Source organism: Mycteria americana, chromosome 10 (genome assembly GCF_035582795.1).
Source record: "Mycteria americana isolate JAX WOST 10 ecotype Jacksonville Zoo and Gardens chromosome 10, USCA_MyAme_1.0, whole genome shotgun sequence".
NCBI lineage: Eukaryota > Metazoa > Chordata > Aves > Ciconiiformes > Ciconiidae > Mycteria > Mycteria americana.
This window is the reverse complement of record NC_134374.1, coordinates 25,236,450-25,249,602: the sequence shown is the minus strand read 5'-3', so window position 1 is coordinate 25,249,602 and position 13,153 is coordinate 25,236,450. Positions and strand designations below refer to the sequence as shown.

At 58.5% G+C, this 13,153-nt stretch overlaps 1 protein-coding gene across 1 annotated transcript in view; it reads right to left on the bottom strand.

The window, feature by feature from the left end:
• Positions 1-10,007, bottom strand: part of EFNB1 (ephrin B1) — a 54,069-nt gene extending 44,062 nt beyond the window's left edge. The window contains exon 1 of the mRNA XM_075512770.1: positions 9,744-10,007. Coding sequence (XP_075368885.1) covers positions 9,744-9,859 — 116 coding nt within the window. The 5' untranslated portion in view covers positions 9,860-10,007. The remainder of the gene's footprint in view (positions 1-9,743) is intronic.
• Positions 10,008-13,153: the final 3,146 nt, after the last annotated feature.

Here is a 13,153-nt window from a genome sequence, read left to right as displayed (position 1 = left end):
CTCCAGCCCTTCGCACCTCCGAGCGCCTTCCTGAAATCCCAGCCCGGCCGGGCCCCCCGCTCCCCTCGGGCAGCGGGGACCGCGGGGCTCCGCGGCTCTGCCCAGCGAGAGGGAAGGGGCTCTGGTAACAATGGGATGCACCGGTGCCAGCTCCGGAGGGGATGCTCATGGACCACCCGCCCGGCCGCCCAGGGACGAGGGACACGCTGGGCGGGACAGCCGGGTGCAGGGGGGACAGGCAGCGAGCCAGAGCGCAGGCAGCTGCCAAGACCCCGTCTCTTGCTCGGTGCGAGGGGCAGCGTCCCGTCCCGCCAACACGGGGGGACACGCCGGGGCTCGGCGACTGCAGGCAGCGGTCACCACGGCAGGAGCTGCGTGGAGCCCCTCCAGCTCAGCCCCGCAGGAGAGGGGCTGCTCGCTGATGCATTGGCCAGAGCTTTCCCTAAAAAAACAGGATTTTTTTTTTTTTTTTTTTTTTTTTTTAAATTTCTTCCTCTAAAATAATTGACTAATTGGCCGAGCCCCAGTTCCGTGCTGGGAGTGGATCCCAGGCTCACTCTTGCATGAAGAGTTTATTAAAGACATCAGAGGAGGAGAGGAGGGCAAGGCAGAGCCCGGCAGGCCGGGGGAACGGGGCGGTGCCCACAGCCAGGTGGAAATTTCCCATCGCGCCCAGAGGGAGGAAGCCCAAAAATTAATCCCGGCCGTCCCCCGCAGCGCACCCCTGCCCCGGGCAGGGCCTGAGTCAGCCGGGGCGAGCATCACGGCCCCCGCGCCCTCGGGAGCGCGCCGGAGGGAGCGGGAGCGCGCGGGGCCGCGAGCACGCGCGAGGGAGGGGGTCCGCTCCCCCAGGGCCCGCAGCCCCCATCCCCGCGCCCGGGGCCGCCCCTCCTCTCCTCCCTTTAATCGCCAGCCCCAAAGCAGAGCCCTTTTAGGGGAAAGTGTAACGCAATACCTGGAAAATTTCTCCCACCCGCTCTCTGCTGCCGGCTGCCAAATTTAAAACATATTTGCTGCTCGGCCTTGAAGAAACGTAACCTGCTGCTTAATTCCAACACGTTTATTCTTTGGGGGCAGCGAAAAAATTCGCGCTGCTGCTGGTGGCTCCTCTCCTTACGCCCCACAGCCCTCAGGGGTGGGAGCTGCCAAAAAGCTGCCTGGGAGCCGTCCACCACCAACGCAAGCACCGAAACGCCGGGGAAGGGCAGGAGCCTCACTCTGCCCGTCCTGCCCTGCCTGCGGCACCGGTGCAGGCAGGGCAAGAAGTTTTTGACCGGTGAGTAGGTGCCCGTGAGCCCCGAGCATCAGCTGGGGCTGCCGCTGACCCGAAAGCCCTTGGGAGGTGCAAAGCCCAGGGCAAGGCAACGCTGCGGAGCAAGGGAAGGGGCAGGGACCACCGCCCGCCCGAGGGAGAGGACCCCTCCTCAGAGACGGGGCCGCCCCATCCTCCCCGCCTTGCGGGGGGCCGGGTGGGTGCCCACGCAGCCCCCGTCCCTCGCCCCGCCACCCGGGCTCCTCGGCAGGAGGAATTTTCCAGCGGAGCCGGGTTTGCGAGGGGAGGCTGGAGCGGTGGAAAGGGGCCGCGGCAGCGCGGGGCTGGGGGAGGGCACAATGTGTTTAGCAGACTGAGCGATCCGACAGGGCCCATTAAAGGAAACAATTTGTAATACAATAATTATTATGTCGTTTCTCTGGACTCTTTCCTAAGCCTCTCTTTAAACAGTTAGAGGCTTGACGTGCCTGTATAAAGCAGACATGATCTGCAGGGCTGAGGATGCTTAAGTGCCCGCATGTGCCGAGACGAGGCAGAGAGGGGTGGGCGCACGCCATGCGCCCGGCGCTCTCCGCGTGCTCGCCCGGAGAGACGGGAGCTCATCCCGGTTTGCTCGCGGCCCTGTGTAGCCCACGAGGGATGGCAGAGGGATCACCAGGAACACGCGGGGCATGGGGAGCCGATGCTCCCCAACCGCAGGGGGAGATGCTGGCGGACCCCCAGCATCACCAGCTGAGGGGTCCTCTCCCTGCACCGTGCTGGGTCTGGAGCCGGGCTTGCTCGTGCTCATGGCCGGGGCCGCGTCCTGGCAGCGCCGGGACCCCCAGCTCCCCCGGCTCACGCTGGCTCCGCTTTTATGCTCTGAAGTTCTCGGCCGCACATCTGAAGAAAGCGGCGGTAGCGAACAACAGAGCGAGAGCGCGCGAGAGCGAGCAACACAAATCCCCGGGATAATGAGCCCGGAGGAGGGAGACGGTGGGCTCTGTCTGAGGAGGGAGCCGTGCTTTTATTGAAGAGGCCTAAAAGGGCTGTAAATCCTCAGATTCAAAGGCGAACTCGAGCTCTTTCAAGTCTGAGGAAGGCCTGGGATGTGTCAGCCGGGAGGACTAACCACGCCGCGTCCCCTGCTGAAGTGGCCTCTTCAGCAAAGCCGCGCTGCAGCCCGGGATATTACACCCAGATCCTTTCCATATGCTGCCCGCCCGGCTGCAGGCAGGCTACGCCGGCAGCCCCGCCGGCACGGGGGGAGCCCGCCCTGACCCCCTGCCCGGGCAAAAACCGGCCATCCCCCCCCCCCCCCCCCCCAGCTTTAAGGGGGGAAGCGCCTTTGCACCCATTCCCCCTTTCCAACGCACGTCGACAGTTTGGCCCCCGAAACCCCAGTGGGAGCCGGGGGGCCATGGACCTCCCCCTCGCGTTCGGCTGCGATACTACAGCGAGCCCAGACAAAGAATGCCGGAGCCCAGCACCATCACATCCCCGAGCATCGCCGCATCCCCCAGCCCCGAGGCTGCCGGCCCTGTGCGCAAGCCCACGCACCAGACTGCGCTCACACGGTTCAGAAACCCAGGAAAACGTTAAAATCGGTAGCAGAGAGAAGACGGTGTCGAGTCTCAGCCTTGCCACTAATGCATGTGCAACCGCAGACGTTTCCCAGCCTTAATGAGAAGGAAAACACGCAAACACTCCGTGATCAATATTAATGGTGTAAGGGTATTTACAGCTGATAAGCCGTGAAAACGCACTTTGCTTTTTCTGAAGTACCTACTCAGAAGCCGTTGGATGCCGAAAGCCAGGCGGGGCACACGGTCCCCAAGGCTGGGCTCGCGCTGCAAGGCGCTGCCGGGTGCAAGGGATTGCCAGGAAACGGGACACTCGTGTCCCATCACCGCACGTGGAGCGGCGAGGCAGGCTTGGGAGCCACCAAAACCAGCCAGGACCCCCCTCCCAGGGAGGGCACCCACCCCAGGCCTTTGCAGGGAAGGCGACCCAGCCACGGCAAGGAAGGCACTTCCAAAACTCCAGCCTGAAGGTGCAGGGCCAGAGAGCTGGTGCAGCGTCCCCTGGGCATGCCACCCCCAGCACCTCCACACTGGCACCAGCAAGAGCCAACCCACGTCAAACCGGGCTAACGCGAAGCCTCTCACCGCAGCCCAACCCCGCCGACGGCCGGGCCAGCAGACACGGCACATGTGGACGTACGCGCAGGCGCGGCGTCACGGCGGGACGGAGCCCTTGGAGAACACCGAGGGAAGTTCACGGTTGGATGCAAACAAGTCCGTCCGTCGTCCCCCCCCCCCCCCCCCGCTCCGGCTCTCCGCGCAGCCCCCACGGCAGCCCCGCTGGCAAAGCCCGGTCCCGCGGCCTTGGACAGGGGGAGCAGCCCACCTGGGAAGGGCCGGCTGCGGGTAGGAAAAGGTTATTCCAGAGCAGCCGAGCCAGGGTTATAAATAGCTGGCATTTTTGAAGTGCAGCTGCTCGGCTCGGCCGGGGCGGCACTGCCACGCCGGCACCTGAGCTGGGTCGGATCCCGCCCAGGGGCGCCGGCGGGGAGAGCTCGCCGAGGAGAAGTCGCCGCTCGCCGAAACATGGCGAGTAACCCCCAAACCCGTCCCAAATCCTCTGGCCCTCCCCAGGGAGGGGGGTGCTTGAGGCCTCTCGAGCCCCCATCCCCTCCAGGCATCGCCCACGGCCTCTGTGGGGTTTGGCTCGAGCCCCACGGGAAGGACCCTGCTCCCGAAAGCGCGGGGGCCGTGCAAACCCCACCTCGTGCACCAACCCGGCCTAACCAAGCAGAACGTTTAGCCCCAGCTTGTCCGACTTGTCTGGGACCGAGCCCGGACAGGCTGGCGGAGCCAGGAGTGCCGGGATCCCGAGGCTCCAGCGCAGCCATGAGCAGAGCACCGGTGCTCCAACCGCAGACGACACGCAAGGGGCAACAAAAACCTTCCTGAAGGATGCTGGGTGCGCACCAAACCTCTCCACGAGCAGGCGAACCACCACCACCCCCTCTCCTGCTCGCCAGAGGAGGTTTCTCTGCCGAGCCGCCACGCCGCCCACCCCAGAGCGAGGGACGGGAAGGAGAAAGGCGTTGGAAAGCAGCAGAAAGGACCCCAGCTCTTCCGAGGCGAGCACAACAAAAGCCCCGCAGCACCGCCGCCACATTCCTGCCCAGATGTGACGCCGAGATAGCGCCGAGCCCAGAGTCCTCCTCCTGCTCTCCCGATACAAGCAATCATTAATTAGACACAGAATGGATTTCAGCTTTGTTTCTCCCCACCCTGTTTCAGCTGCCAGACTCCAAGTAGCATGTGCTACTGATCTGTACAAGATGTTTTCCCACCGGACCCCAGCGCTCCGCAGGCAGAGCGGCTTCCCAGCAGCGCTGCCATCGCTCTGCTGACTACGGGGTGCCCTGCCAGCGGGGCAGGGACCGGAGAGCCACGGGGAAGCCGTGGGGCAGGTGGGATGCAGAAATCCTGCATGGAAAGAAAGGGCCATCCCTACTGCTAAGCCCCCAGATTCCAAGGGACAACCCGAGCACCTCCTGACGGGTGTCGTGCAAGGGGCTGCACGTGCATCGGGGATCTCCGCAATCCCCACGACCCGTACAAACATCTGCAGGGCTTGGGGGGACCCCTGCCCAGCCGGGAGAGCTGCTCACAGGGGACCCCCGCCCGCCCGGCCGTGGCCGCGCCGTGCGAGGGCGCATCCCACCCTGCCGCACGCAGCCTGTTCGGGACCGGGACCCAAGGAGTTCAAAACCAGGAGCGGGTTCAAACCAAAAGCCATGAAGTCGCTCAGGTGCAGCGGAGGAGGGCAGCGGCCCCGCCAGCTCCCTCCCGGCCCTCCACCATCCAAAATGGCACAAAAGCCCCGGCCGGTCCCCGCGGCCACGCGGCTCCGAGGAGCTGCAGCAGCTGTTTTGCTCTGGAGAAAGCTACGGCTCCTTTTACAATCAATCAGCCACCCCATCACGGCTCTTTTTTTCTTTTAAAGGAAGCAGTTAAATCCATTTTATAGAATCCAGTGGTATTTACCCAGCTACTGCAATAGCCGCAGCCTTGCCTTCACTTTTTTTTTTTTTTTTAATTTAAGTTAATGAAGTCATTCCCGACCGACACGCAAGGAGCCCTGGGTGCTCCTTTCCCCCAGGCACAGCAAGAAGCCTGACCTCGCTGGGCCGGGCACAGGGGCTTCTGCCTTGCAGGGAGCGAGAGCAAGAGCCCTCCGTGCTGGGAGGGCACCCAACACCCCGGCACCCAGCAAAGGGTCCCCCCGCAGCACCCTCCCAGCCCCAACCTCCTGCCACGCTTGGAAAGGGCTCCTCCGTTCCAGGGGGGAAACTCCAACCGGGATGCAGACCATCCAGGCTCGCTTAATCCAAACCAGCCTTCGGAGATCAAGCAAAGCCCTGGGGAGGCAGAGGTGTGCGCGGGGGCCGTCGGATCCCTTACGGGACCCTCCGCACCCCCCAACCCCGGGAACCCCCGGCCCCGCGTGCTCCCCGGGAGGAGGGAGCCTCCGAAGGCTCCGTGAGCCAAACGCGGCTTTTAATTAAAAATAAGCAGCGTGTTTTCACTATTTCCCAACTCCTTATACTGCAAAGCGCCTCATGCACCCACTGGTACGGTAATTAAATTACATCTGCTCCGACAAGTGCGAGCCCACCGATGCAGAGCTCCGGGCCAGCCGTTCCCCTCGGACACAGCCTTCCCGCAAGCACTTTGTCCCTCGTAAAAAAGCATTAAAAAAAGGCAAAGATACGCCAGGCTTCAAACTCGGCGCTTACAGAATTCAATAGGACACCATAATGTCATTAAAGACAGAATAAAAATACCACAAAGGATTAGACTTTTGTCTGGGGTTTTGTTTTCCCCTTCCCCCCACCTTTTTTTTTTTTTTTTTTTGAAATAAATGCATTCATTTTGTTTTTAGAAAGTTGCTGGGCTGTTCTGCAGAGTGAGTGGAGCCGAGTAAAACTTTATATAAGGGAAAGAGAGAAAAGCAGAGCCGAAAGGACCCGTTCTTCAGAGCCCCGCGGATGATGTGTCCCATTTCCCCCACCTCCTTATTAAAATACTTTCTAGAGAGGCGAATTCCAGCCTGAAATGAATTTTCCAAACCATATTTTATAAGGAATGCTTCCTTTTAACAGCCGGCACAGGAGCCCACCAGGGTCAATATTTCTCCAAAATTACAGCCCAGGGAGTTCAGAAAGGATTTAGCCAGAATTTCTCCTGCAATTCCCGGCTGTCCAACAAGAGCACGCTCCCACCAACCCCCGGCCGAGCAGCAAAAGGGCCGACGAAATCCCGAAAGCACTCTCTGCCCACTCCCACGAAGCCCACTTCGGACACGACGGAATAAAACCAAAGCCGTACCGGCTCCCCGAGAGCCCTTCCAAGGGGCTCCGCAGACATCCCGGGGAAAGCTCGCTCAGACGGGATCGAATTTACCCTGACCTTGTCCCAAGCGCGGGTTTGTGACTTATCACCTTTTATCCAGAGAAAACATTTCTAGGCCTATTTCCCCCCCCTTAAAAGACGCAGAATTATTCACAATAGGCAGACGGTGACGATTTCGCTGCTGACTTTTGGACGCACACCTAGGAGCGGAAGGGAAACGTCTCCCCGGCGCAGCATAGAGTGCTGCAGCTTCAGCCAGTCTTAACTCGCCTAGGAAATCGTTCCTTCTATCGGATGCGTTATCAGCGTCCCTCTGATAACCACCACCAGGTCAGGAACCTGCCCGGGACGTCCCAGCCAAGTTATAAGCCCACACTTTGTAAGCGCAGCCCCAAGCTTCCCAGAAGAGGAAAGGGCAGAAAAATATTTTCATTATTTACAGTGACACCACCAAGACCGGACGGCCCAACGCGCGACGCGTTCTCCTTCTATCTGTTGGAAAATTCCACTTAGCGCTGTTATTTTTAAAGGCTTTAGCTCTCTTTACTCTAAAAACAAGAGTTAAAGCTCGGTGGAGCGGGGCGGAGGGCTGGCACAGACACGGCATCGCCCACGGAGCGCTGGAGGAAGGGGCCTGAAAGCCCAAAGTACGGCGGTGAGCGCACGTGCGGGGGGGGGGGTTTAATGCATCTATCCAGGAGGGTAAGCCCAGTCTAACAATGAGCATGGCCTTTCCTCAAACTGGAACCAGACTTTGTACAGCAGGCGGTTCCCCAGACTGGCTTGCTCAACTGCGTTCGCAGGCAGGAGCGGCCGTGAAGAGGCTCTGCCCAACGCCACGCAACCTGCGAAACTCGCAGGCAGGAGCGTTAAGGTGTAAAAGAAAGTGGAGACCCCAAAGATGGACCCCAAAGACGAGGGTCTGGGGTCAGGCCGCACGGGCACAGACCGATGGGGTGCGACTGGGAGCACGGCCGGGCACCGACAGCCCCCACCATGGCAAAACCCAACCATCGCTCCTGCCCCACAGCTGTGGGATCCCTCCCAGCGCCCATCCCGCCCCGGCAGAGCCATTTCTGGGTGGGAACGCCAACATTTTGGGCACTTCCCACCTTCTCCCATCCCTGGGGAAGCACCGGCACTGCCCCTCGAGCCCCCCGGGCTGCTGCCCCACGCCAGGCATCCACGGGAGCCGCCCCCACGCGGGATGGCACGCAACCGGAAAGCTGCACCGAGGGAGGACAACCACCGAGCTCCAAATTGGGGGAGAAACAAGAAACACCTCAAACCACCCCACGACGCCCCGCCGGGGAGGGATGCCTCCGAGCCCACCGCACCCAGGGCTCGGTGCCGGCACAGGCAGCCCCCCCGGCAGTGCCACCCCCAGCTCCCAGCGTGCCCGCCGCATCGCCTCCGCCTCCGCCCAACTCCCTGGGCCTTGGCCATTTCATAAAGCCAACGCTAGTAAAGCGGGCTGGGGCGACATGGCGTCCCCCACCACCGAGCCAAAGCCATTTCTACCTCCAGCCGCCCTTTTTTGACTAAAAAGGTATCTTCTGGAACCGATTTGCCGACATCGCAGGCTCAGACAGGCAACGGGCTCTTTCTGCTCCCAGCCAACAGACACATCTCCAAAAGGAAGGAAAGGAAAACCACACCAAGCAGGAGAATCCACTCGTGGGAGCCCTCGTCCCAGCGTCCCCAACACGCGGGACCGGCGCTCGACAGCGCGTGTGTGCACACGCGTGTGCCAGCAAAGTTGCTTTCCCCTGCCACCCCCTCCAAAAAAACAGAAATAAATGTTTGGTTGGAATGGAAGCGGCCAAGCAGGAAGGTTGTCCAAATTGTTTTGGTTCTCTTCAATCCTCAAAAACTCTTTTTTTTTTTTTTTTAAGAGAAATGTGGTAAGGGGAAAAAAAAAAAAACAAAAACACCACCATAAATCATCAGCCTAAAAGCAGGGTTTGGGGGTTTTTTTTAAGCGAGAAGGGGCTAAGATAAACAAACACTCTGTGATCTACAAGATAAAGCCCAGCAAGAGGGCTCGCAAAGCCACCATCCCCGGGCCAGCAGCGCCCGCGGCCGAGCACCTTCCTCCTCCTCCTCTTCCTCGCCCTTCATCCCGGCGCGCTGGAAAAGCCCCTTCTCATTGTTCCTGCGCCTCAGCCGGGGCAGAGACACGTACGCAGACATACAGCGCACACACACACACACACATATATATATATATACACATAATTTAGCTGCACGTATAGCCGGGGGAGCGCCGCAGCCCCGCCGCCGGCTTTGTTCAGACCCGGCCCGCCCCGGCTCTCACCGCCGGACCGGGGCTGGGGGGGGTCCCACCGCCGGCAGACCCCCCCCCCGCCTTCCTCCGCGGGCTGCTTTTAGAAGAGAAAACCCAGGAAAAAAATAAAATTTAAAAAGGAAAAAAAAAAAAAAGATAATAAATCCAACTCAAGCGTCGGCGTGGTAGAGGGGAGCGGCGATCCGGCCCCCTCCGGAGCGCGGCCGGGCGAGGGGCGGCGGCGCCCGCGGAGCCTCCCCGAATCCCGAGGAAAAAAAAAAAAAGAAAAAATAAGGTGAAAAAATGGTTAAAAATGAAACAAAAAAATTAAAAATCGAACAACTAAAAGGCGTTTTGAAAAACCCCCAAAAAACTGGAAGAGAAGAAAATCTTTACAAGCCAAAAGAATCTTTAAGAATTGGGGGAAAAAAAAAGGAAAAGTACTTTTTTTTTTTTTTTTAAAAAAAGGTAAAAACCCGCAGCAGCCAAGCGCGCCCCGGGAGCAGCAGCCGGGGCTCGGCGAGGGGTCCGTACTCCAGCCGGGGGTCGCTCCTCTCCGTCCGTCGACCGCAGCCTCCCGCCGCTCCTCGCGGTGCCCGCTCCGCTTCCCGGGCAGGGATTTTTCCTTAAAAATCTTGCGGTTTTGGTTAGATTTTTTTTTTTTTTTACGTTTTCCCGGTTTTAGGCTTTTTTTTTTTTTTTTTTTTTTTGCCAGGGGGGGTGCCAGGCGGCTTCCAACCCCCCTCGATCCCCCGCGCCCCTCCGCCGCACGTACTTGGGGTTACCGGCGCTCCAGGAGACCGGTTCCAGGCTCTTGGCGAGCGGCGCGGCCAGGCGGCACAGGGCGAGGAGGACGCCCAGCAACCACCGCCCGCCGCGGGGCCGCGCCATCGTCCCTCGGCGGCGGGACGGGACGGGCGTCAGGCGCCCATGCCGCTTCCCCGCCGCCTTCCTCCGTCTCCCGTCCCGCCGCCTCCGCCGTCCCCTCCCGCACAGCGGCGCCGCCCGCCGCGACGATCGCTCTACTCCTCCGCGCAGGCAGCGGAACGGGCAGCCCTGAGCGGGGCGGCCAATCGCTGAGCGGCGCGGGGGGGGCCTTGCGGCGCGGGGACACGCCCACTCTCGCTTCTTAAAGGGCGCGCGTACCTTTTTTTTTTTTTTTTTTTCCCTACCCCCACCCCGCGGTTTATTCCCCGCGCTTTAAGCGGTGACCGAGCGAGGCGGGAGCGGGGGGGGGGGGGACGGGGATGGGGACGGGCCGTCGGGGCGCCGGGGTCCCGGCGCCCCGACGGCCCGTCCCCATCCCCGTCCCCCCCCCCCCCGCCCCTCCCGCCCCTCCCGCCTGGCCCGGCATTCAGCAGCGATCCAACAGCGCCCCCCAGCGGAGGCTGGTGGCCACGCCCCTGCCTGGAAAGCGGCGGCCGCGCTGCCCGCGCTGGGGAAGGAACCGGTTGTCCCGGCTCGGGGGGCGGGAAGGCTCCGGGTTCGGCCGGGGGGCGCGGAAAAACGGAATAAACCCACCTTGTCGTGATGCTTTTTGGAGGGGGGTTTTAGGTGTTTTGAGGGGGTTTTTGAGTTTTTTCTGAGGGTTTCGTGAGGTTTTTTGAGCGTTTTTTGAGGTTTTTTGAGGATTTTTATGAGTTTTCTGGAAGGGGGGGGGGGTCGGGTTTTTGAGGATTTTTGGAGTTTTCTGGAGGTTTCTTTCAGCATTTTTTACTTTTTTTGAGTTTTTTAATTTTTTTTGAGGGGTTTATGAGGGTTTTTGAGGGTTTTCTGAGGTTTTTTGAGGATTTTTTTACTTTTCTGGAGGCTTGAGGGTTTCTGAGGGTTTTTGAGGTTTTTTTACTTTTTGAGGGGGTTTTGAGTTTTTTGGAGGTTTTTTGAAGGGGTTTTTTTAGTTTTTTGAGGAGTTTTTGAGGTTTTTTGAGGTGTTTTTGAGGTTTTTCATTTTTTTCAGGTTTTCTTGATTTTTTTGAGGGTTTTTTGAGTTTTTTTCATGGGTTTTGAGGGTTTTTTTAATTTTTTGAGTTTTTTTTGAGTTTTTTGGAGGTTGGGTTTTTTTCAGTTTTTTTGAGATTTTTTTGAGGGTTTTTTAGTTTTTTGGAGGTTTTATTGAGGTTTTTTGAGGGTTTTTGAGTTTTTTTTTTATTTTTTGAGGCTTTTTAGAGTTTTTTGGAGGTTTGAGGAGGTTTTAGGAGGGTTTTTTGGAGTTTTGGGGAGGTTTGGGGGAAAAAAGCCCACTAAACTCCGGAATCAGTTCACTTTCTGTTATGAAAATTCTTTTTAAAGACCTCTGGAGTCAGTTCGCTTTCTATTAAAAAAATAATAAAAAAACCTCTCTGGAGTCAGTTCAATTGCTATTAAAAATTTTTTTAAAAAAGCTCCAGAGTCGGTTCGCTTTCTATTACAAAAATAAATAAAAAACCCCAACCTTTGGAGTCCGTTTAATTTGTATTAAGAAAATTTAAAAATAAACAACTCTGGAGTCACTTCACTTTCTATTACAAAAATAAACCAAAAAAACCCCCGCCAGAGTCAGTTCTCTTGCTGTTAAGAAAATTTAAATTAAAACTCGAGTCAGTTCGCTTTCTATTACAAAAAAATGAAGGAAAGCCTTCGGAGTCAGTTCAATTCCTATTAAGAAAATTTAAAAAAACCCTCCAGAGTCAGTTTGCTTTCTATTACGAAAAGTTAAAAAAAAAAAAACCACGCTAGAGTCAGTTCACTTTTTATTAAGAAAATTAAAAAAAAAAACCCTTGAGTCAGTTCGCCTTCTATTACAACAAAATTGAAAAAAAAAATCCTCTGGAGTCAGCTAGGAAAATTTTAAACTCCCCCCGTTTTGCAACGCCCCGAGACCCCTTTTTCTCCGTTACTTTTTCAATTTCTCTATTTCCGCCGGTTCTCCGCCGGGTCCCTCCGCGGCAAAGCCCCGCCGCCAAGTCGGGGGGGGGGGAGAGTTGTTGGGTTTCTGCATTTTTAAATAAAAATGCGAGGCAGTGGGGTGCAGCGGTGCGGAGGCCGCAGGCACGCAGCGGGGCTGCCGCTCCTCTGCTGCCGCCCTAATGCAAGAGAGGTGAGAAGACTTGAGGAAGGAGGGAGAAAAAGAAAAAAAAAACCAAACAAAAAACAGATTATTTTCATTTTTTGGAGGGAGGATCCCAAGGGTGACCTGTCCTGGGCCGGCCGGGTCGCGCGGCCGAGAAATGGGGACGTGGTCCCTGCCCGTTTCTCGCCATCCTTGCCCCGTCATCTCTGCCGATGACATCACGGCCGGTTGCCATGGCGATGCCGGCTCTCTGGATGCCGGCACAGGCTCAGGTGGGGATGCAGGAGCCCAGGAATCCTCCCCAAGGAGGATGCTCTGCCCAAACCCCCGCCAGGCAGAGCGAGGGGGAGGCGGGATCACTTCGGGATCGCTTGGGGATCCGACCCCCTCGCCTCGAACCAGTGGGGACCAGTTTGGTGCCGACAGGCACCGGCGCATCCCAGGGATGAGGGGAGCCGGCGTGCGAGCCGGGCGAGCGCCGCGGACGGAGTCACCGACGAGCGTCCGAAGGTCACCCGGGGCCACTTTATTGTGGGTTCAAAGGACACGGCCACACCGGGCACGCCGGGATGGCCGGGGCCGGGTAAACACCCGGGTCGCTGCCTCTGCCCGCGTGGGAATGTCTCGGCGGACGCCAAACCAAACACTCGTAAGGTGGGAGAGGCACGGCGGCGCGGGGAGAGGTCTCATTCGTGGCAGTGGGGCACCTCGGAGAGGTGGGTGCTGGTCTGGGAGTACTGGAAAACCCCTTCCCAACCCTTCCCGCCCTTGCTCCTGGGGCAGGGAACACCCACCCAGTAAAGTCACTCAGGGACAAAATCCTGCTTTGCCCACCCAGCCCCGGTAAGGAAATGGGTGGTGCTGAACCAGGGCGATTCCTCAGATGGTTCTGGGTATAAAAAAAAACCCAATAAACTAATTGGAAAATGGTTCCCAGGCTCAGCTGCACCGGTGACACGGGGAACCGGGCTGAGCTCCGGACGAGCAGCACTGGCAGCAGCAGGAAGGGATTGCTGTTACCGAGCGGGCAGGGGCAGATGCAGTGGGGGCAATGACACCCCGTCCTTCTCCGAAAATCCCCGGCCTTGTGAGCGACCCTCGTGCCCTCACAAGGAGCCGGAGGCGGGAGAGAAGTG